Raw genomic sequence first — 25,317 nt, 5'->3', positions numbered from 1 at the left:
GGTTCCTCCTCTGTCTTTTTGTTCTTTTTAGGCTATCAATGGATTGGATGATGCCCACTGCATTGGTGAGGGCAAGCTTCTTTACTCAGTTCAGGAATTCAAATGCTAATCTCCGCCTAAAACATTTTCACAGACACATCCAGAAATGTTTTAACAGCTATCCGGGCATCCCGCAGAAAATGAACCATCACCCCATCTGAGAACACCCATCATTGTTTGAAAGTATACTCAGTCTAGCCTTGTAGCGTATTTGCCAGAAACTCTGACAGGTAGCCTTGAGCCCTCAGGTACACAGTTAAACAGGCTGGCACTAAGATCCTGTGAGAAGACAATAAGGCTGACGGGTTCACTTTACATGGTTCTATAGATGCTGAGCATTCAATTTCAACACACTGAATCCTCCTTTCCTGACCTCAAGCACATCATTTCTTTTTAAATTTTTAAAATTTATTCTTTAAAAATATTTTTTTAATTGATTTCAGAGAGGAAGGGAGAGGGAGAGAGGGATAGAAACATCAATGATGAGAGAGAATCATTGATCGGCTGCCTCTTGCATGCCCCACACTGGGGATCGAGCCACAACCTGGGCATGTGGCCTGACTGGGAATCAAACTATGACCTCCTGGTTCATAGGTCGACTCTCAACCACTGAGTCACACCAGCCGGTCTCTAGCACATCATTTCTAGACAGATACTGAACTCAAAATGTTAAAAACATAACTATTATCTTCCCTCTCCACCTGAGTTCCCAATCCTGATCAGGAACAAACCTCAGTGTCATCCTTGATTCCTCCCCTCTTCCTCACACCCAAAATAATCATGTTGAAGTCATTGCTGACATTTCTACCAATTATCCATTTTCCCTGCCATCATACCTCTCTCAGAGCCTTCTTGTCTCCCCAATGCACACTATACACAAACACCAGAATGACTTTCCTAAGCACAGGTATTATTGCCCTGCTCAAAAATTTAACAGCTTCTGCCCTAACTGGTTTGGCTCAGTGGATAAAGCGTCGGCCTGCGGACTCAAGGGTCCTAGGTTCGATTCCGGTCAAGGGCATGTACCTTGGTTGCGGGCACATACCCATTGGGGAGTGTGCAGGAGGCAGCTGATCGATGTTTCTCTCCCATCGATGTTTCTAACTCTCTATCCCTCTCCCTTCCTCTCTGCAAAAAATCAATAAAATATATTTTAAAAATTTTTTTAACAGCTTCTCTTTTACCACAGAATCAAGACCAAACTCATCCTCAGTATAACACACAAGATTCCAGTCTGGCCCAATCTCTATTCTCTTAGCCTCTCTCTTCTACTCTAGAATGCAAAGGTCCAGCCACAGCAGAATACCTGCTCTTTCAGGAACATGTGAAATTCTGCTTTGCCGGGGGTCTTTCCCAGCATCTAGAAGGGGTTCAGGAATCTGGAGAAGGCACTGTGTGTAAATTAATCAAGAGTCCAGAGACGAAACATAATTTTGGAAGGCATTTTGGGGAGTCAGAGAAAACTTAGCTAAAGGAACCAAGTTCTCCTGTCTCTCTGGACCCCTTGCTTTTTATTAACACAAATTGTCCTAAACCAAGGTAGATATACATATCAAAGGCCAGGGTTTAGTATACAGAATCCATTGTCAGATTGGGGGAAACTGCCTACGGCTGTTCAGGTATTTGGCCAGTAGGAGGCAATAACATGTAGATTAAGATGCCCTCAGCTGTCTGGCAGCAAGCAATCATTTATGCATCCTTTTCTGGTTTAGGGAAATGCCCTTAGCCATTTCCAACAGGCAATAACATAGGTGATTCAGCCCTTGCTGAGTCCCCAAGTCCATCAATCTTTTGATGAAACTCTTGCATTTATGACATGCTGGAATTAGCTTGCGGCACTGCTTATCTACTCACAATGTTCCTTCAGCAACAAATGCTCTTCTTTTATTAAGTGTCTACCATGTGCAGGCAGTTTTTAAGTGTTAAGATTATAAAACAGACAAGATCCCTGTTCCCATGGAGCCTACACCTCTCACTCATCTGTCTCAAACCTACACCTTGACTGAAATTCTCTCCAATTCCATAAATGAGAATTAATTTCTCGTATAATTCTCCTAGAGTATTTAACACTCTTTATCTTGTGCAACATCTGTGTACAAATGTGTCTTTCAGCCTGGACTATAAACTTCTTCTTTTTTTTTTTTTTTTGGACTATAAACTTCTTGAAGGTGGAAACCAAGTAGTCATTTATTTTTGCATTATATACAGGGCCTCACACGTGGAGGAGACTTAATGTTTTTTCAATTATACCATGTCTATCCCAACCTGTTTCCATTTATAGTTAAAAAACAACAACAAACCCACAAAAACAAACAAACAAAAAACTGTAGCGCTTTGCCAATTTTAAAGAAATATGAATTTTTTTTTTGGAGGGAGGTATAAAGATTATTGTGGAAAAATTTAAACACTTCCTAAAAAATTATCACCTAGAGCAGTGGTTCTCAACCTTTCTAATGCCTCGACCCTTTAATACAGTTCCTCAAGTTGTGGTGACCCCCAACCATAAAATTATTTTCGTTGCTACTTCATAACTGTAATTTTGCTACTGTTATGAATCGTAATGTAAATATCTGTGTTTTCTGATGGTCTTAGGCTCTACGGCAGCGGTTCTCAACCTGTGGGTCGCGGCATTAGAAAGGCTGAGAACCGCTGACCTAGAGGCTATGAGCTTCTAGAGGGCAGACTTCAAACTCAGTCACCAGATGGCTTCCCACCTTGGGAACATTAGCACTGCCATTAGTCAACCTCTAAGGGGACCATGGAGACGCAGTGATGAAGAGTCACGGCAATCACCACTGCCACAGGCAGGAGAGCACCTCTCAAAAAATAACCTGGAAGCAGCCTCTACTGGCCTCACCCACTGACAGAGGAGATAGCAACACTATTTACCATTTTAAAAGTCAGGATTAGAAATGACAGATTTAAAATCTGATATGCATGGCCCTGGCCAGGTGGCTCAGTTGGTTGGAGCATCATCCTGATGTGCCAGGGTTTGGGTTCAATCCATGGTCAGGGCACATACAAAACTCAACCAATGAATGCATAAATAAGTGGAACAACAATTCATGTGTCTTTCTCTCTAAAGGGGGAAAAAAAGAGAGGAAAAAATCAAATTATGCATGGGAAAAAGATCTCTTTATAGTAAAGATATTTATGCAAACCATGACCTTGACTGAATCCTGGTTTGGACAAATCAAATGTAAAGAACATTTTGGGAACAATTAAAAATTTTGAATATGGACTAGGTATTAGATGATACTAGGGGATTAATTTTTGTTGGGTACAGTACATAGAAAAATGTTCTTTTTCATAAAGTTTAGCATGGGTGAAATTTTCTTTTAAATACTTTAGTATAGCCTGGCAGTGTGGCTCAGTGGTTGAGCATCAACCTATGAACCAGGTCATGGTTCAATTCCTGGTCAGGGCACATGCCTGGGTTTCCGGCTTGATTCCCAATGGGGGACATATAGGAGGCAGCCAATCAATGATTCTCTCTCATTACTGATGTTTCTAACTCTTTCTCCCTCTCCCTTCTTCTCTGAAATCAATTTAAACAATAAATAAATACAAATAAATAAAATACTTCAGTATAAATGGCATGGGTTATAAAGCCAACCAACCAGTTACTGAAAGAAAATATGGCATTTCAGAGAATAACTACTTTCTAGTCTTCATGGTTACTTTATCAGTGAACAGTCTTATTTAGATGGGGCGGGTCAATCTTCACCATGGTGACTGATGCTCCCCACCAGCAGTGAAAGCCTTGCGAGCCCCACTCAGGGGAGCCAGGCATTAGAAGGCACATGGAGAGGGGTCTTTTCTGAAGGGCCTTCCTCTCCTATTGTTAGTATTAAAGTGAAGAGAGAATGATGGGCTTACTACTCATTGATGACATTAGGAGATATTCCTGGTGACATAATGGACATCATTTTGGCTCTGGTTTAGGAATACCTTCTTTGACTAGAACCACAAATAAATTTTAGGCTTTGTAGCTAATCCAAAAACTAAAAATGTGACTGTTTACTGATCCACTGAAAATTTCTGTTTCTGCTTCCTTTACATCAGCCCAGAAGGCAAGGAGGAAAACAGTTGTCCAGCATAAAAATTTTAACAAAAATTTTATTAATACGTAGTCATATTCTTGGGATATATGAGTCCTTAAATCACTGCCTCACACTAAAGACTCTGGAAGTGCTCATGTACTTGGCCCTCCGCCTGGTTTCATAGAACCCGGTTTGCTGTGCCTCATCAGGTCCACACCCCGTGTGGAAACGGGTTCCCCTCCGTCAGATGCAGACGGTGACACTCATTGCCTCTGAAAGGGCAGGAGCTCCCTTCCCTCTGATTAAACCAGAACGGAGAAAAACTTAGCATCAGCTGCTCAAAGGAGATCCAGGCTTTATTCTTCAACGTCACTCATTCCACTTCTCTCCAGGAAGGGCTGGGATATCTTCAGGATGAGCATAAAGACTCCCACTGCCGGAATATTCGGAATACTTTCCTTGATTTCTCAGACAGACTCTATAGGGAGAAAAGCTCATTATTAGAGATTAAACTTTTTTCACAGAGATGAAGGATATAAACAGCATTAAGGCTTGGTCTGTACATTTCTCCAACAATGATCTAGATATAACCAAGAGTGAGTAAAACAAGTTAACTTTATATAGTGCTATACATAATAAACACCTAAAGCCAGAGTAAAAATCAAGAAGCTTGTGCTCTACTGTTAAACTCTTGCTATCACACTCTAAGTTTCTAAAATACGGCTCATGTCTTCTCTCCAAATATCTGTATTTGTCCTAATCTTTCTATGTGAGGATGGCACTTCTGACCCACCAGAGTGCAGCACACATTTTGCTCTGGTTTCTCATCTGTGATGCTGAATTGGTCCCAGTTCATTATTTCTTGTGAACAAGGATCCACATTTACGTGATGCCTAGCTGGAGTTAATAATATAATCCAAGGCCAAGGAATAAAACAAAGTTAAATGACCATTAAGAGTTTAAACTATAACCTTGGTCTTCTCAGCTTCATGTTTTAGCCAGCAGAGCTAATAATAGGAAGAGTCTCATTGCCACTTGATCCTGCCTATGAAGTGATCTGAGATGCTGAGACATGGTGTTACAGGGAGACAAAACAATTCTCTAAAAGATAAAAAAGTTCTCAGTGATTTGGAACACTTGGTTCTCTGTGTCTTTGAGTCACAAGCAGTGAGAGCCCAAACAATATCTAACAAGATAATCCATAAAGTCGACCCCCTGATTTCTGACATAATGACACTTTCACTGTTTTCTTATCTTCTTTGTGGATGAGTGTCTCAATAAAATAAAGTCCCAGGAGGGAAAAGTTTGAGCTCTTACTAGAGACCGAGAGCGATTTAGTTAATAAAGAGACAAAGTTGAAACAAGCAAGTTGAAGAATAGTGTAAACTTTTTTCCAACATCAAGATCCCTTACCACAGCCTCATTAAACTTTGTATTTCCCAGTCATAGCAGCTGCGGGGAGGTTAAAAGACAAGCTTCCAAAAAGGATTTCAAAAGTCCTGGAACCCAGAGCCAATTATGAGGCCAACTTTTCCCACTACCAAAAAAAGAAAAAAAGAAAAAAGGGTCCTATGGGATTTCTTGTTAGTCTGAAGTGAGAGAGGAAGTTAATAAAAACTGGCAGTACATTATTTCATGAAGCTCTAGGCAGAGAGAATTTATGTCAAAGATAGATCTAATCTCTCCAATTTGAGAGGTAGGTCAAATAGTTATTCTTCAGATAGCTTTATATATTTTCAAGTTTTTAAGTTGGAAAAATGCAGATTTTTTTTCCTGCAAAGACTTGGAAAAACCTTCATCTGTACATTTACTAAGGGTACAAATGTACTTTCTTGGGCTTTTAGCATCACTCTAGTTCCTTCCAGTGGAATCCTTTGACCCTACAGAACCATGTCTGGAAATGCTTCTTGTAAACATCTGTCGAGTATTATTTTACTTTGTCTTTGGAGGGAACAGAGGTCAGAAATTATATTTATACCACGCAGGCTACAAGGCAACTTGGGGAATGAGCCAGCAAAGAAAAGAGAACCCAGTTGTCATGGTTCCTTAATGCCCAACTCTTATCACTTCCAGCCTTTGCACAGAGCAAACACCTGACTTGTTTTCTCAGCTGTCATGATGGACTGGCGCTTCCCCATCTTTTGTGACTGGCAGCAGTCAGGACTGCGATGGCTAGCTGAGGTTCAGTGCACAAGTCTGGGGCCGTGTCTCAGGGCAAAGTAACCTGCCCACTGTGAGGAATGAAACTGCAGTCTTGGTGCCAGAGCACAGTGCTCTAGGCAGCTAAGTTCACTGGCCAGGCTCCAAATGCCAGTGACAGCAACAGATGGAAAAAGCAGCTGTTCCGCAACATGAGGCCGGGCAGCTGCCTATTCATCTATTTCTATTTCTTTACTCCTTTTCCCTTTGAGACATTTTAGTTGAGAAGACAAAGAATTTCTCAGAACCTGATAGAATGCCATATGCTAAAGTGCAGAAAGATTGAACCAGTTCCATGCCTGTCCTCCAGGATGAAACCAGATGGAGTCTAATCTAACTTGACTTACGAAAGCTGAGGGCAGGCGGGGTGCTAATTATAGGACTGAGCTCTGCTCCTCAACCCATAAACGGCAAGTGCCTCACACACTCGGGACAACGGCTCATCTCACCAGGGCATCTGTTTCAGTTGGCTGGTTAGACTGCTTATGGGCCAAGAGGATGTTCAGCACTGCCTTCCAGCCTGGTTCTGCTAGGGCGCTGGCATCTTCCTCAGTTCCACCATTCTCCCTGGTTTCCTTGCCAAGTGTGATCTTCACCCAAGGGCACCAGTCTCTATGCTGAGAGGTAGGATCAAAGAAGCTTCGTGAAGACGTGTCCTGATGGAGGAGGAGAACCGTGTTAATGAAGCGTAGTGCTACGTAAATTCAGAGGCACTATTAGTTGTCTGGTCTGTTCCTCTACCTCACTGCTGTCCGACCCCCCCCCCCGACATATTTATTACCGCTCCAGAATCTATCCCAAAGAAACATGACAAAACCCTTAAATGTTTTCCCTTTGGTCACCCATCTTTAATCTTATTCACATAGTTAACCTTTAGCTACAGGATGAGCTCACGCCTGCTTCTCTGTGCAGCAGGTAAGGGTGTGGCATGCTCTTTGAGCTCAGGGATTTCCGCATGCGCAGGTGGACTCACTGAGCTGCTGGATGAGCAGAGGCGGGCTCGTTTGGCTTTCCGAAGAGGACTGGATGGCACTTCCAGGCCAGAGGTGTCTCCTGTTCCCATGCTCCGGGTCACTGGGCGGGTCCTGGTGGTGGGGCTAGCGGCTTCCGGTTCAGGGCGGTCAACAGGACTGGAAGAGTCCCAGCTCCGAGTTCGAGAGAAGATGGGTCCTGGGCTCCTTTCAGCCTGAGGAAGGGGAGATGATAATGGAAATACACCAATGTTCTTAGTGACTATGGTCAGGAGAAATATTTCTAGAAGCAGGTGCAAGTACTTTAGAGTTTAAATGGTAAAAATTTAGTTTCTGAGAATATTAGATTTCTATACAAAACAATGAATCTAGCTTTTCCATTGCAACTGGTAAATAAAACCATTATGTGGTATCAATGTGGTTAGAACTGACTCCTAAGTTAACTCCCAACTTTTCCACCAACAACATTTTTGGCAAGAATGCTGTTTTTATTTTTTAAATGTTATTTATTGATTTGAGAGAGGGGAAGGGAGAGGAGGGAAGCGAGGAGGGAAGCGGAGGGCGGGGTGAGAAATAGGGAGTGGGAGAGAGAGACACACACACTGATTTGTTATTTCACTTATTTATGCATTCATTGGTTCATTTCTGTATATGCCCTAACTGGAGATTGAACCTGCAACCTTGGTGTATCAGGACGATGCTCTAACCAATTGAGCTATCTGGCCAGGGCCAAGAATACTGTTTTTAAAAAATTTACCCCAAACAAGCCAATTAAGTCCATACCTGCTCTGAGCTTGGGGAAGACGCAGCATCCTGGCTCCGAGTCACCATCCTCCGAGGAGACTCGGGCACCAAGAGGAAGCGCTCCGGCCGCCCCTCAGGGCCAGGGATGGGGGAGCTGGTCAGGACAAAGGATGTGTCCAGGTCGATCATGGATGACTCAATCTGCTGGAAGCCCCAGAGCCCCACTTTTCTCATACAATGTGAACATGTTATCAGGGAGAGCTGCATGGGTTCCAAGGAAGAACTAGGTAGGAACAGAAAAGAAAGAGTTTTCTCAAAGGGTAATATTTCCAAGGGACTAAGTGTAATGATTTGCAAGTATGCTTTATCTTATCCAACACATCTCTGAAACAGTCCAGTGACTGGGAACACGTCCTCTCCAGGGCCCCAATCCTCTGATCTCAGGACCCCCAAGGTCATCATCTCTCATTTATTTCCTATAGAAATACCTAGGAGTCTTGGTGTGCTCTTCTATGGCAAGACTTTTAAAAGTTATGTTTTATAAATTTCCCTATCCCTCTTAAAACTTTTCCCTTTTAAATGAAAATTATTCCTTCATCTACCAAAGAAAACATATTAAAATAAATCAAGATCGGTTCTGACAGTCTTCCATCTCAGAGGTAGTCTATGCCAAATTGAGCAGCTGGAATGGAAACACCAAAATGGGGGCCTAGAAGACTCCAGCTGGTGTTTCCTTTGCTAGTTTTTATCAACTGAACTCATTTTCCTTCCTTTCTGAAAGTAGAAAGGAGCTTCATTGTTTATAGGAATACAAATTTCCAGCTGGGAAGTGACAGTGAAAGGAACAAAGTTCAGGTATGTTTAAATTTCCTAGTTCTAATTCTGGCTTTGTTACTGATTTTTACTGTCTCTCATGCCCCCACCTCTTCAGTTTCTCTCTGTCTCTACTTTCCTTATAGGAAACACCATGTGATCTCCAAGTACAATTAGTGACTGAAGTATATGGGTGTATGATGTCCCCCAGCCAAATTTGCTGACTAACCTACATGCTACCCAGCCACACACAGAGAGAATACAGGCAGTGACATGGACTTGGATATCTGAGCCTAATTTGGTGGCAGTTTTTCTCTCATCACTCCCATGGTCAAGTTCATCTTCAAGTAGGTGCAGGAGAAGACTGATCTTGTCTTCTGTAAAGCACTACAAAGGAACAACAAAAAAGCTTTAAGTTTTAGTCACCATGAAAAGAAAATTATACATAATGATATACCTACATAATTCAAGGCAAAAATCATGACAGAAATGACAAACACAAAGACAGTTCTCTTCATTAGAGAAGATGTCCTGGGACAGCGCTATGGCAGCACACAGAAGCTTTCTGAATTGCCCCGGATCTGCTGACTGAGAAAGGAACCACCAAATCTTTTTATAGTACCAATTTGTTTTCAGTTTACCAACTGCACATTTTCTCTGAAACCTGTAAACTTCAAACCCAAATAATGAAAAAAGGTCACTGTTTATATCTTGGCCTGACACTGGATTTACTTTTTGACAGAACAACAGAGCTTGCCACAGTTTTTAAAGAACCATGACAGGGTGGAAAAAAAATTGCCTTGGGCCCTGGCTGGGTGGCTCAGTTGATTGGAGTACTGTCCCATACACCAAAAGGTTGCAGGTTCCAATCCCAGTCAGGGCACATATCTAGGTTGCGGATTTGATCCCTGGTTGGGGCACATGTGGGAGGCAACCAATCAATATTTCTCTCTCACATCAACTTCTCTCTCTCAACAAATTAATTTTGAATAAAACCCATATCCTCGGATGAGGATTAAAAAAAATTACCTTGGCTAGTGACAGGGTGAAATTTGTAATAGGCATCAGAGGTTTGATGCTAAAGTCCATAACTACCTCTCAATTTAAAGAAGCAAAATAATAGCTTCTAGTTCCTACAATGAAGCTTGTTTTCAAAGTACCTACAAGGTGAAGAAATGGGACAGTAAACATTCAAAGTATAGACGAGCCAGAACATTTCAAGATTTCTATTCATAAGAGAGAAGGGAGTTTATAACTCTAGCACTTTCTTTGGGAAATGATATTCAATAAACCATATGAAATAACATTTCAGTATCTTCTGTTAAATAGTTTAAGTAACAAATCAGGATAAAATTGAATTTATGTCACTTAAAGAATCATATCTAAAAGTTTAAATGGAACCCATTTACTTAAACACTTACTAGTCACCTTTCTTTTTTTTTAAAAAAAACATGTTTTTTAAAAAATTGATTTTAGAGAGAGGAAGGGAGAAGGATAGAGAGATAGAAACATCTATGAAAGAGAAAGATTCATCGGCTGTCTCTGGCACGCCCCACACTGGGGATTGAGCCCGCAACCTGTACATGTACCCTGACCAGGAACTGAACCTGTGACCTCTTGGTTCGGGCTCAATAGTCACCTTTCTGATGAAAACTGAAAAAGGACAATTGAGTGACAAACCAGTGGTTCTCTTCAAAGCAATCTGTGTCCTCTTGTCATTAAAAGAAATGCTTCATATATACATGCTGGTGACAACTGCGGCCACGGAAGGCTAGTCAAGAAAAACTCACCATAGTTTTCAAGTCCTCTGGCCTCAGGGAAGGAAGCTGAAGGTCCAAGTGACAAAGGCTTTGAAACCGATCTAGGAATTCACTAACAAGAACAGAAGGCTCATCCAATGGCAACATCCCAAATCGATCTGCGGAAAAAGTAAATTGGAGGATTATATTGGTGCAAATTGTAAAAGAAAAAAAAAGTATAACACTGTGGGGAGCCCCAGCTGGGTGGCTCAGTTGGTTAGAGCATCGTCTTGTAAACCAAAAAAATTGTGGGTTCAATTCCCGGTTGGGACACATATCTAGGTTGCAAATTCAATTCCTCGTCAGGGCTGGTACAAGAGGCAACTGATCCATGTTTCTCTCACTCCCTCTCTCCCTTCCTCTCTCTTAAATCAATAAAAACATATCCTTGGGTGAGGATTAAAAAAAACAAACAAATAAAAAAACATATGGCATATGTAAAACTGATAAGATATTTTATGATATTAACAATTATTGATTTTTTAAAAAAAAATATGTCTTTATTGATTTTAGAAAGAGGGGGAGAAACATCTGGCTGCCTCCCACACACCTCCTACTGGGATTGAGCCCACAACCCTGACCAGGAATCAAACCGACGACCTTTTGGTGCACGGGAAGACGCTCAACCATCTGAGCCACACCGGCCAGGGTTATTGATTTTTTTTCTATGGGGTGGTGATGATACTTCCGTGATTATGTTTAAAAAGTAGAGTCTCAGGAAAGGTTTCTCAGAAGCAGTCAAGTCTAAGCTGAATTTGAAAGTCCAACAATAGTGTGTGAAAGCAAAGGCCCAAGAATGGCACATTTGGGGAATTCTAAGTAGTTTCACAGGGTTGGAACACGGTATGCCTATGGGGAGAGTAGCAGGAGATAAAGTTCATGTAGACAGTGGCCAGACCACGACTTCATTAATGTATGTAATGAGAAATTACTGAATCCCTGGCCAGGTAACTCAGTTGGTTAGAGCATTGGTCCAACATGCCAAGGTTGCAGGTTCGATCTCCAGTCAGGGCACATACAACAATCAACCACTGAATGCATAAAGAAGTGGTCAAACAAATTGATGTTTCTCTCTCTCTAAAATCAAGAAAAATTAAAAAAATAATAAATTACTGAAAGATTATTTTAAAGAAGAAAGTGATGTTTTAGATAATACGCATTAGTTAGGAGTAGAGATTGTAAGGGGTCTTTGAATGCAAAGAAATAAGCTTAGCAGACATCAAAGTGATATAAAGTAATAATTCCTATAAGATACCAGTGAACTAAGGATAGAGAAAAGAGAACCATTACTTTAAAACTCTAAATGATGAATGAAACCTCATTAAAAAAAAATTAAAAACCTCATTATTGTGGGTACAATAATACCATATACAGCATTAGATTGGGAAAATGAATATAAACTCATGAAGTTAAGTAGAATTCTAGTAGTGACAGTTTCATGAGTGTACAAACTTATCAAATTGTATACCTAAATATGGGTAGTTTTATGTCAATTATACCACAACAGGCTGTTTAAAAAAAAAAATCTTTTTCAGTTTTTTTATTAAAAGGGGCCCAAAAAATAGTAACAGTAGCATTTTTGTCCACCACTTAGTCTATCACTAGCAACCAAATTTTGGTCTCTAATATTATTCAATTATTTAAAGTTGTTGCAAGTAACTAAATATGTCAAAACACATGACATCAATTTAAAATGATGCATCATCATTTTACTAGAAAAGTCAGGTTATAAAAACTAAAACAATGGAAAAAGTATGGACTTTAAAAAACTAAGTGAGGTTTAAAAATAAAAAGGATGCCCAGCTGGCGTGGCTCAGTGGTTGAGCATCAACCTATGAACCAGGAGGTCACGATTCGATTCCCGGTCAGGGCACATGCCCCGGTTGTAGGTTCAATTCCCAGTGTGGCGTGTGCAGTCATCCAATCAATGATTCTCTCTCATCATTGATGTTTCTCTCCTTTCCTCTCTGAAATCAATAAAAAATATATTTAAAAATAAAAATAATAAAATAAAAAGGAAATTGTTTGAATAATCAGTGGCTTAGGTTTGACATACTTGGGAGAAGAAACCCAGGTCCCAACATCTTTCTGATCATCCTCTTCTAATTTGGGATCTGGTCTGATTGCTGCAAACTTAAGAAAGTACTAATAGCCTAGCCAGTATGGCTTAGTAGTTGAGCGTCAGCCCATGAACCAGGAGGTCACAGTTCAATTCCCCATCAGAGCACATGCCTGAGTTGCGGGCTGGATCCCCAGTAGGGGGCATGCAGGAGGCAGTCTATCGATGATGTTTCTCTCTCATCGATGTTTCTATCTCTCTATCTTTTCCCTTCCTCTCTAAAATCAATAAAAATATATTTAGAAAAAAATAACATACTAATAAAAACTTACAAGGTGAAAGGGAAGAAATGAAACCCATCATGCAAATGTTTTAACATAAGTTTAAATATACCTTTTATAATTAACATATGTGAATATGTGTCTACTTTTAGTGTGTAATATGTTCAAAACAATCAGTCCTAGTAAATTAGTGATTGTGATTTAAAATTTTTAAAGGAATTTAGTTTAGTTTGTAATTATTACGTGTTAGGAAAATATTACCTTCAAAATTGTATTTATTGAATATACTTAATAAATTTAAGCATTAATGTATAAATACTTGTGGGTGTTCCTTTCTCCACTCAAGTCTCTTGAATGTTAAAGAACCAAATCCAGGGATAGTATAATTGGAAGGTCCTGTTTGAGATCTACTTAAGAGGGAGAATGGACTGGACCAGGGGAGGTGGTGGTAATGGGGAAGACATCTAAGATGACTTCCAGGGTTCTGGCTAAAACAACTGGAAGAGGAGATTAGTGTCATTTACCAACATGGAGAAAATATAAGAGAACCAAGTATTAAGTATCAGATGAAAAATTTAGGTTTGTTTATGTTGAGTTCTAGCTACCTGCAAAATATTAAGTAGAAATGTTTAGAAAGATACAAGTCAAGCTCCAGAGAGGGGTCTGGATAGGATTTAGAGGTTTGTAAGTGGCCGCTGAAGTTATGAACAGGATCAAGAAAGAAGTGTATAGCAAGAAGAGTTGGGATTCACCAACAGAGCTCTAGGCAGACCCTTAAAAACTTGGTCTGAGCACACCGGCCCCAGATGAATTCATCCTCAGAGGACCGAGTTTTGTTGTACTGCACAATGAAATAGCCAGGCCAACAGCAGGAAATCCTTCTTACAGTCATCTTCCCTTTTTTTCAGTGAGGCACTTGAAGCTTTTATCTTTCAAGAGCCTTTCCCCAAATCACACTAACTGGTAAAGTTACCTACAATTTACTCCAATAACATTCTCTTTTCATGTACCATATTTAATAAAGATAATATTAAAATAAATTCATGGCTATATTGTATCAATTTCCAAGGGGCTAAAATTATTTCAGATATTTAATATCATAACCATCTGTGCTCCTAAATCTACTGTAGACAAAATGAATGTCTAGAGACCAAAGCCAGCTAGGAGAAAGCTACACTATCCACTTGGTGTGCTTCAGTGACTTCCTTCTGTTAACCTTCCTCACGTGATGAGGTAGTCAGACAGCCTGAGGGGTTTCCCATGTGTATAGTATCATCTATTAATTTCAGAGGCAACGTCTAAGACTGTCTTCTCCATAACTTAAAACTAAAAATTTGGATCTCAGAATTTCAATTTATTTAAATTTAATTTTTCAATTACAGTTTATATTCCATATTATTTTGTATTTGTTTCAGGTGTACAGCATATAGTTAAACAATCATATACTTTACAAAGTGTTGTCATTTTCACTTTAAAATATTATTTCTTAATAATCCCTTTCCTATCACCTCTTCATTTATCAGTAGATGGCACTCTAGTCACCTTCTATCCATTCTTTCCTCTTTGTGGTCACTTGTGGAATATTCCTAGTCATCAGTGACCCTGAAATGAGCCTCAGCTATCCTACTAAAATAAAAAAAGACATCTACATGGCACTAATTTCTGGTCAAGGATGAAATATATGGATTAACAGTGTTGTTCTGTAACCATTGGTCCAAAGAGTTTTGTACCCTGAGGGCTGCAGCTAAGGCTGGTTTATATAACCAGCAAAATACATATATGTAAAAAAAAATCACGTTTGAAATATCATTTTGGGCTCTCTTGTTCTACAGTGTTTTGCACCCATATCAGTGGTTCCTGATTCGAAAGAGTGTATCCTGCCATGGCCCTTATACAGCGAGAACAGGTGCTTGCACCTGGCTGGCCCAGACCACTGTGGGGGCAGTCTTTGGCTGTTGTTAGATTGTGCCATTTTACCGTGATAAACTGTAGATTTGTAATCACTGTTATTTGGGGTTCTGTGAGTCTTCTTTAGCAACCGAACTGCCATCATTAGGGCTGTTGGTGCACCAAAGGAAGCCAAGGTAGAACATGGCGCTCCTTGCTATCACAGGAAGGGCAGAGGGTTTGAAAGTAGATAACCCTAGTTATGGCTCCTCACTAGTTGGTTTTAAGACTTCTGATTCTCAGTTTCCTCACCTAAAAACTGGGTTGAACCTAGGGGGTGGTAGGGTCTTGGAAGAGGGGGAGTAAGGGGGGGCGGAAATGAGAGATAGCTATAATATTCTCAACAATATAAAAAAAATACACACACACACACACACACACACACACACATATGTAAACTGGGTTGATAATGTTTACATTCCAGGGCCCCTATGAGGATTAAATGGGATAACGTATGCATGGCTAAGCCTTTGGCAAGTCAAACGCACTTAATAAAGTTAAGCAGTAACATAATAAGTGAATGAATGTAAGTCAGTTCTTGAAAAGCACAAATATAAAGACCAAGAACTTGAAATATTATATTTTCACAGATAAATATACAATATTAGAAATGCAATGACCAAGAAGAGATGGTAAATGGGAAATCTTGGAAATAAGTACCTGGAGAGGGGCTATCTGGCCAGAAACAGAACTTCTCATGGGCAGTAGACAAGGCTTTCTTCAGCTCAGCGCATCGTTCCTTATCTGAAACCCACAGAGGAAACGAAGCTTTAAAAACACTATAGAGATTCAAAGCCTTAAGAGTATAGACCCAAACATAAAAATAACTAAGAAAATTACAAAATATATGAAATATTAGCAACTGCAGCATCTTAGTATTTTCTACAAAACAAGTTCTAAATCAAGATCCTAAGATCAATAACAAAGAGAGTATCATGTATCTTATAAGGCAGGCATTCCAAAGTGTGAGCCTTCACCAAGTCTTCTGTCTCTTTGCCTAAGTATAAATTTTGGAACCATAAAGTAAACATACTACTGTTAGTTTCCCAGAATACATAAAACCAAGTTCATTCTAGTTTAGTTTTTTAAAAAAGGAATGACTGAAAAAAAAGGAATGACAAGTTCATACAGTGAAGACTAACACAAATTCACGTTGTTATATACATACAGCAGTATACATTCGTTAATCAAACAAGTGGCCAGTCTTTTCAGAAAAAGTAGCAGAGTCTATCTTGAATATGGAGAAAAACGTAATTTGTATTTTATACTTACATCTGTCAAAATCAAAAGCTGGTTGTAAACTGGCGCAGAGAAAAGCCTGACAGCTGGAGCACTTGAGCATATCACATTCAACTGTGACCCAGCCATATTTTGCACAGACAAGTGGAGACAGCTCAGGGGGCTTACCTGCCCATTTCAAAGAGTATTCATGTTAAGAAAAACAACACTGCAAGTACATTAAATTGAATAAGTCAGAAATTAAACCTTTCACTTATTCTTCATGTATACAGAAATAAATATATTAAACTGAGGGAAAACGCAGTAAAAAAGTATTAAAACAATTTTTATTTACTTAAAAAATTTTTATTTATTCATTTGAGAGAGAAAGAGAGAGAGGAAGGGGAAGGGAGAGGGAGAAGGACAAGGCAAGGGAGAGAAAGAGAGAGACATCAATTTATTGTTCCACTTATTTATGTATTTAATGGTTGAATCTTGTATGTGCCCTGACTGAGGATCCAACCTGTAACCTTGGTGTATTGTATTAAGATGACACTACAAGCAATTGAGCTTCAAGGCCAGGGTTTAAACTTCACTCGAGGATATGTTAATTGATTTTAAAGAGGAAGGGAGAGAAACATTGATGTGAGAGAGAAACTGACTGGTTGCCTCTCGTACACACCCCAACCAGGGACTGAACCTGCAACCTAGGTATGTGCCCTGACCAGGAATCAAACCCTCAGCCTTTCAGTGTACAGGACAATGCTCCAACAGAGCCACAGGGGTCAGGGCTTAAAACTATTTTTAGCCCTGGCTGGTGTTTCTCTGTGGTTAAAGCGCTGATCTTCACACCAGAGATCCAGGTTCCATCCCTGGCTCCAGTTGGGGTGTGTTTGAGAAACAACCAATCGATGTCTCTTTCAGATCAATGTTTCTCTCTCCCCTTCCCCTCTCCCTCCCTCCCTTCTACTCTCTCAAAACAAAAAAATCAACAGAAAAAATATCTTTGAGTGAGGATTAACAAAAACAACTATTTTTAAAGAACAGACACATTCAGGTCATTTAAGTAATAAGCAGAGGAAAAAAGTTATTAACTTTTTCTCTAGGAAGCCCTATGTATTTCTTTTGTTTAAAACGTCTATTTTAACCCTGGCTGGTGTGTCTCAGTTGGTTGCAACATTGTCCCGTACACTGAAGGGTCCTGGTCAGGGCACATATCTAGGTTCTAGGTTCAATCCCCAGAAAAGGCATGTACGGGAGGCAACCAATCAATGTTTCTCTTTCACACTGATGTTTCGCTCTCTCTCTCTCCCTTCCTCTCTCTAAATGATTAATAAAAAACATATCCTTGGGTGAGGATTTAAAAAATGTGTAATACTTTAAATAATGTCTATTTTAGCCCGAGCTGGTTTGGCTCAGTGTGTAGAACGTTGACTTGCGAACCCAAGGGTCCTGGGTTCGATTCCGGTCAAGGGCATCTACTTCAGTTGCAGGTTCCTCCCCAGCCTGGGCCCTGGTTGGGGCTCGTGCAGGAGGCAACCAATCAATGTGTTTCTCTCACATCAATATTTCTCTCTGTCTTTCCCTCTCTCTTCCACTCTCTAAAAATCAATGGAAAAATATCCTCCAGTGAGGATTAAAAAGTAAAATAAAATGAAATGTGGGGTGGCATGTAGAAGCCATTCACATGCACCTACTAGGGATTTATAAACACTAGCAAAAGCACTGGGATGTGCCTAAGCAATAAGGCATAGTGAAAGCCAAACAAGCAGAAATATTTTTCACCACTCACCTATGCTCCCCTATTGTACCACATCCACTTTCACCTTCCAAAGAATATTCAATAAAATTAATAGTATTATTCATTATTCCCCGTCCCCAATTTTTTAAAACCCTCACCTGAGGACATGCTTTTTGTAAAAAAATTGATTTTAGAGAGAGAGGAAGGGAGAGGAAGAGAATGGAAGAGAAGAAGAGAGAAGGAGAGAGAGATCAATGCGGGAGAGAAATATCGATCAGTTGCCCCCTGCACATGCCCTGACCGGGGATTGAACCCAAAACATGAGTATGTGCCCTGACCAGGAATCAAACCCTTGACTTTTCCATGTACAGGATGACGCTTCAACGAACTGAGTCATACTGGCCAGGGACCCCTTGCCCCAAATCTGATTGTTATGTACTAATGTGTGTGGTCTAGTCTATGTGTTTTCAATAGGTTGAGAGCATCAAGAGCATCTATAGGTATGTGCTTGGGAAAATGTCCTGAAACACTTACTGATCTTTAACAGTCAACACTCAGCTTTTTATATTTTACCTAAAGAGCTCTTATTTTTCACAGCACAGGGAGAAAAAGGGATAAAACATGAAAGAAGATGTAGGAAAGTTCTATATTTTTATAAGGAATATGAGAATTTGAAAACATTCCAGTATCAGCAAAAGGAGGACCAATGGCTAGAAAACAGAATTTAGATGTAAATGTTAAAGGAGCTGGGATTATCTAGAATAAAAGTAATAGGCCAAAGCCGGTTTGGCTCAGTGGATAGAGCGTCAGCCTGAGGACTCAAGGGTCCCAGGTTCGATTCCGGTCAAGGGCATGTACCTTGGTTGCGGGCACATCCACAGTAAGGGGTGTGCAAGAGGCAGCTGATCAATGTTTCTCTCTCATCGATGTTTCTAACTCTCTATCCCTCTCTCTTCCTCTCTGTAAAAAATCAATAAAATATATTTTAAAAAAAAGTAATAGAATCACTTAACTAGCTTAACTTAAATAATTATCATATCCAAAGTAATAATCAATTTATATCCAATGAGAACAAAAGAGAATAAAAGGAAATGGTTCTAAATACTTTCTTAAAATCAGACCCTAACTGAGTAGCTCTGTTGGTTAGAGCATTGTCCTGATATGTCAAGGTTGCAGGTTCAATCCCAGGTCAGGGCACATACAAGAATCAACCAAAGAATGCATAAATAAGTAAAATAACAAATAGATGTTTCTCTCTCTCAATCTCCCTCTATCTCTCTCTCTGAATCTCTTCCTCTAAAATCAATAAATAAAATAAAAAATACTATATTAAAATAAAAAATTAGTCCAGGGACAACTGAAGCACCCAAACATATAATGGTAGTAATGGATTATAACCTATTAACTAAAAGAAATCATGACCCCATGCTGCTACAAATAAAGAAATTATATAAAGTTTGATGAGGTTATTTACCTAATTTCAAAGCACCTCCTCAAAAAACACTTTTTAAAAAATATGTATTTTTATTGATTTCAGAGAGGAAGAAAGGTGAGAGAGAATCATTGATTGGCTGCCTCCTTCATGCCCCAACTGGGGATCAAGCCTACAACCCGGCATGTGCCCTGAACTGGAATCAAACCTTGACCTCCTGGTTCATAGGTCAACACTCAACCACTGAGTTATGCAGACCAGCCACAAAACACTCTTTTATTACAAAGGAGGAAAAGTTACTTTATAATGGAGAAGACTGACAGAACCTCCCTTTTATCAAGTATCAAAGTGATCATTGCCAGGAAAGGGATAAATCAAAATCATGTGCCACCTGACAGGATGCAATAAGAACACAGCACCACTTCTGTGATGCTCCTGCATTACCCGACTCTAATCACAAGGAAATAGCACACAAATGTGAACTGAGATACACTGCAAAATAACTGGCCTGCAATCTTCAAAAGTATCAAGATCATGAAATTCAAGGAAAAATTGAGAGAATTCTCAATTGTATCCTTTTGCTATAAAGAACATTACTGGGCCCTGGCTGGGTAGCTCAGTTGGTTAGAGTGTCGCGCTCATACACCAAGCTTTCAGGTTTTGTTTTTATTTCTTTAAAATACATTTTTATTGATTTTAGAGAGGAAGGGAGAGGAGAGCGAGAGAAACATCAATGATGAGAGAGAATCATTGATTGGCTGCTTCCTGCATGTCCCCTACTGGGGATCGAGCCCACAACCCAGGCATGTGCCCTTGACCACAACTGAACCCAGGACCCTTCAGTCCTCAGGCCAACGCTCTATCCACTGAGCCAAACCATCTAGGGCAAACCTTCAGGTTTGACCAAGTGGAACAACAAATCAATGTTTCTCTCTCTCAAATCAATAAAATGAAAAAAACAAAACAAAACCCCACATTATTGGGACAATAGATGAAATAACTTGGGTCAGAGGGTTAGATGACAGTTATTTATTACATGAATATATATATTTTTTTGATGGCTGCATTGTGAGTATGTAGGAGAGAATTCTTGTTTGTAGGAAATACTTGGGGACAATGAGGTATCACTTTGACAATTTATTTTCAAGTAGCTCAGAAAGAAAGTTCTTTGTAACCTGTGCAATCTTTCTGTAAGTCTATAACTATTTAAATCTAAAAAGAAAATCACTCTAGTGAATAGAACCTGGCAAAAGTGATGGGATATCTTCTGATACTAGGTTACAAGGAGTCTAGCTTCTGTCTTGCTCTCTCGCTTGCTCACTCTGATGGAAGCCAGCTGCCGTGCAAAGGCCCATGTAGCAAGAAACAGGGAGGTCTCCAGCCAACAGCTAGTCTGTAACTGAAGCCCTCAATCTAATGGCTACAAGGAAATGAACCCTATCAACAACCACATTAGACTGAAAGTAGATCCTTTCCTAGCCGAGCCCTAAGATGACTGCAGCCCCAGACTATACCTTCACTGCTGTCTGTGAGGGACCCTGAATCAGAGGACTTGGCTAAGCTGTGCCTGGATTCCTGATCCACAGAAATTGTGAGATAATAAGTGTTTGTTGTTTTAAACCACTGAGTTTTAGGGTAATTTGTTATGCAACAATAGATAACTAATATACAGAGGAAAATCTAGAAAAAGACAAAAAGTATAGTAGTCTCAAAAAAACATTAGGTTTGGTTGCCAAGAGCCTTACGCTACAGTCACACCTCTGCCATTTGCTAGCAGGTTGACCTTTGGCAAGTCACATAACCTACTTGAACTGCTTCCTCTTCAGTAAAGTGAGTTTAATAATACCTTATTTTCATAGGTTTAAGGTAAAGATCAAAGGTGATAATATATGTGAAAACACATATAAAAATGTTAATTATTGTTCCTTCTCCTCTCTGGCTTAGTTTTTTCTTCTGTAAAAGGAAAAGGTTGGATCATCTAAAATGTTCCTTTGAGAGAAAACATTTTATGATACTAATTTTCCTATAAAATTTCTTACCAAGCCCAGCTGGTGTGGCTCAGGGGTCACAGTTCGATTCCCAGTCAGGGCACATGCCTGGGCTGCGGGCTCCAACCCCAGTAGTGGGCATGCAGGAGGCAGCCTGTCAATGATTCTCTCATCATGGTATTTCTCTTTCTCTCCCTCTCCCTTCCTCTCTGAAATCAATCCTATATAATAAAAGGCTAATATGCAAATCGACCAAATGGGGGAACGACTGGTCACTATGATGTGCACTGACCACCAGGTGGCAGACATGCAACGCAGGAGCTGACCCCTGGTGGTCAGTGTGCTCCACAGGGGGAGCACTGCTCAGCCAGAAGCCAGGCTCACGGCCGGCAAGTGCAGCAGTGGCGGGAACCTCTCCCACCTCCACAACAGCGCTAAGGATGTCTGACTGATGGCTTAGGCCCAGGCCATCAGTCGGACATCCCCCAAGGGCTCCCAGACTGCGAGAGGGTGCAGGCTGGACTGAGCCCACCACCCCCAGTGCATGATTTTCATGCACCGGGCTTCTAGTAAAAAAATATTTTTAAAGATTTCTTACCAAGTTTAATTCTTAAATTTAAAACATCAGAGCAAGTAGTGTTATTCCTGGGGAATAACAATTCCAGGAGCAGGCAGAAGTATAATTCACATGAACTAAAAAAGGATATAGAAAATGTTTCCACTCTGTTAAAGAAGGCTTCTTTGCTTGTAGATTCCAATGGTGGCTGTTCTGTTTGGGGTGATCCATTAACTGACTGGAATGTGGCAGATGTCTCTTTCCTAAAATAAAATGACAGAACTACTGGTAATCTTTCCGTGGCATCATGGCATCACTTTGCTTAAACATTTTGTATCTAGCTTCTCTGCACTCCACATCCTCAACCACACTGCACTGGATTTTAACCTTGCTAAAAATCATTTCAGTCATGCAATTCCTCTGATAACATTTTCAGTGGTTTCACAATACAATCGGCCCTCTGCATCCACAGGTTCCACATCTGCAGATTCATTCAACTGCAGATATAAAATATTTTGGGGAAAAATGTTATGTTTTTGCTGACGTGAACTATGTAGTTAGGCCTATGATGGTTGTGTCTACACTGAACATGTACAGACCTTTTCTTGTCATTATTTCCTAACGACTCAGTAAACAACTATTTACATTACTAGAGGCCCAGTGCACGAAATTCGTGCATGGGGGGAAGGTCTCTTCAGTCCAGCCTACACCTTCTCCAATCCGGGACCCCTCGGGGGATGTCAGACTGCCAGTTTGGGATCCGGCCTAAATCGGCAGTCGGACATCCCTCTCACAATCTGGGACCACTGGCTCCTAACTTCTCATCTGCCTGCCTGCCTGATCACCCCTAACTGCCCCCCGTGATGGCCTGGTCACCCCCAACTGCCCCCCCTGCCGGCCTGGTCGCTCCCAACTGCCCCCCCCCCCCGCCAGCCTGGTCGCCCCTAACTGACCCCCTGCCGGCCTGGTCGCCCCACGCAGCCTGCTGCTCAGTCATTTGGCCGGCCCTCACTAACCCCTGCTGCCGGCCTGGTTGCTCCACTCAGCCTGTTCAGTCGTCTGTTCAGTTGTTTCGGTTGTGATGGTGGCTTAGGCTTTTAGATAGATAGATAGATAGATAGATAGATAGATAGATAGATAGATAGATATTAGGCATAATAAGTAATCTAGAGATTATTTAAAGTATATGGGGGACGTGCACAGGTTATATGCAAACACTATGTCATCCTATATAATAAAAGGCTAATATGCAAATTGTGTGGCTCAGGGGTCACAGTTCGATTCCCAGTCAGGGCACATGCCTGGGCTGCGGGCTCCAACCCCAGTAGTGGGCATGCAGGAGGCAGCCTATCAATGATTCTCTCATCATGGTGTTTCTCTTTCTCTCCCTCTCCCTTCCTCTCTGAAATCAATCCTATATAATAAAAGGCTAATATGCAAATGGACGTGCAAAGGTTGTTCGACCAGGGGGCGGGGCTGGCCAGCCAACCGCCCGCGGCCCCTTCCCCTGGCCTTACTGGGGCGATCAGGCCAGCCAGACCCCACCTGTGCACAAATTTGTGCATTGGGCCGCTAGTTATATATAAAGGACTTGGGCACCTGAGGGTCTGGGTACCCGAAGGGGGTTTTGGACGATGGCACTTACTAAATAGAATCCCAATCCTTCTGTCTCTTTTCTGTTTGGCCACACCTAGGTTCCAAGCAATCCCTACCTCTACCATGGCTAACCATTCCTCTAGTTCACTCATGCTCCCCAATCATATTTTGCTTAACTTTAGGAAACACAAAATAAGACTCTGGGCTTCTGTGCATTATATAATTGGACCACCTTAGACATTTAATTCGTTGAACAGTAGAAGAAAACAATCTTGGCATTCTTACTTAGATCAATCACTGATACCCACTCCGCTCATAAACGTACTAATTTGAAAAGTCAAATCAAAGTAAAGATCTTTAGGCAATTTCATGAAAAAATTTCAGGGAGAAAAACCCCCCAGCAAAAAACAATTATTTTATTTGCAGGGAAAGGTATTTCAACAGCACCCAGGGAGGGGTACTGGGCGGAACTGCTGAAGACAAAAGTCATTTTAATAGAAACAGGATTACATCCACTATTGTAACCGAAAGGAATTTATTGTAAGAATTCTTCCCAGAGACTCAGAGAGCCTCAGGGAGGTGCGGTTCTTGGGATAAACCTGAGGATTCATAAACTTGGAAGGGGAAAAAAAATGACACTTATTTTACTAACCTCTAACTGAAATTTAGCATTCTTTCGATTATGAATGAAGGTAATAAAACCATAGTAGCATCAGCAATACCTGCGAATTTGTGACGAATGGAAATTACAGACATTTTGTCACATTATGGTGGTTGCACGTGTTTTGAAATATTTATGCTGATATCACTACTTCAAAATTATGGCAGCTAAAAAACCGGGTATGAATAGATAGTATTTAACGCGTTAATAATGAAGTACGTGACTGCATCACCCTTTTCTACTACCTTCATAACTGAATTCCAACAGAATTGATTCCCTGTAGCATCCTAGGTAATTATTTACTTCTTTAGCCCAGACAGAGGCAGGGGGAGGGGGCAGAAACACCGCGGGCTGCCTCCCGCACGCCCCGCCGGGGATGGAGCCCGCCACCGGGGCTGTGCACCGACCGCAACCCAACGGGCGACCTCCTGGTGCATGGTTCGAAGCTGCCCCACTGAACCACACCGGCATAATCCTATGTGATTTACTTTGTACATTTAAAAATATTATGCTGAGAAGGGGTTCGTAAGTTTTACCAGGCTGCCAAAGCTGCCTACAGCTCAAAAAAGGTTAAGAAGCCCAACTAAGAGCAGTCAGGTGCACACAGCGGTCTTCTTTCTTCCTTCTCCCCCAAACCTGACTATGGCAATCCCGTACACCCCGAGAAGATTAAAGCCGATCGTGACTCCAGTCTCTTTCAGAGGACGGGACGAAGCCATCCACGCCGCCAGAGTCGCCCACCCAGGGGATCCCTCTCCAATGAGCCGGAGCTGGACCAGGGTGGACTCGCGAACTCACGCTTCAGTGCCTCCTTCTTCCGGGGCAATCCCCTCATCTATCAGCTGCCGGATTTTTTGGGGAGTCCCTTCTGGGGAGCGAACAACTGCACCCCAAGTCTTTTCAATCCCCGCAGCAAACGCCGTCCCCTCGCTGGGCGCCGCCATCTTGGTCCGTTGCCGAGTTACTTCCCCGCGGCTTTGAAGGCTCGGGGACTTCCGTTCTGGGGAGGTTAAGATCCCCTTCTGCAGGTATCCTTCTGCGCATGCCCACGGGACCCACCCCTTCTTGGCCATTTTAGGGCTTGGTAAACCCCGGGGCGGGGTTGGCGGGGGAGCCTCTGGTGTTAATTAATTGTTTCCTTTATGCAAGAGCATTTTGGGGCTGATAAAGGGGAATTTAGAGCTCTGTCTCTCCAAGTTAAGCGGGAACGAAGGGCCCAATTTAGTCTTC

General features: G+C 41.2%; 1 protein-coding gene across 1 annotated transcript; it reads right to left on the bottom strand.

Moving 5' to 3' along the window:
• Positions 1 to 1,934: 1,934 nt before the first annotated feature.
• Positions 1,935 to 25,069, bottom strand: ZC3HC1 (zinc finger C3HC-type containing 1). The gene is made up of 10 exons (XM_079785917.1): positions 24,886 to 25,069; positions 21,982 to 22,093; positions 16,168 to 16,318; positions 15,556 to 15,639; positions 10,600 to 10,727; positions 9,039 to 9,196; positions 8,036 to 8,279; positions 7,255 to 7,467; positions 6,731 to 6,937; positions 1,935 to 4,560 (listed from the first exon to the last, which is right to left on the bottom strand). Exons 1-10 carry the CDS (start codon positions 25,029 to 25,031, stop codon positions 4,492 to 4,494), a joined length of 1,512 nt encoding a protein of 503 aa, XP_079642043.1. The 5' UTR covers positions 25,032 to 25,069; the 3' UTR covers positions 1,935 to 4,491.
• Positions 25,070 to 25,317: the final 248 nt, after the last annotated feature.

Source organism: Cnephaeus nilssonii, assembly GCF_951640355.1.
Source record: "Cnephaeus nilssonii genome assembly, chromosome: 12".
Classification (NCBI taxonomy): domain Eukaryota; kingdom Metazoa; phylum Chordata; class Mammalia; order Chiroptera; family Vespertilionidae; genus Cnephaeus; species Cnephaeus nilssonii.
This window is presented reverse-complemented; position numbering and strand designations above follow the sequence as displayed.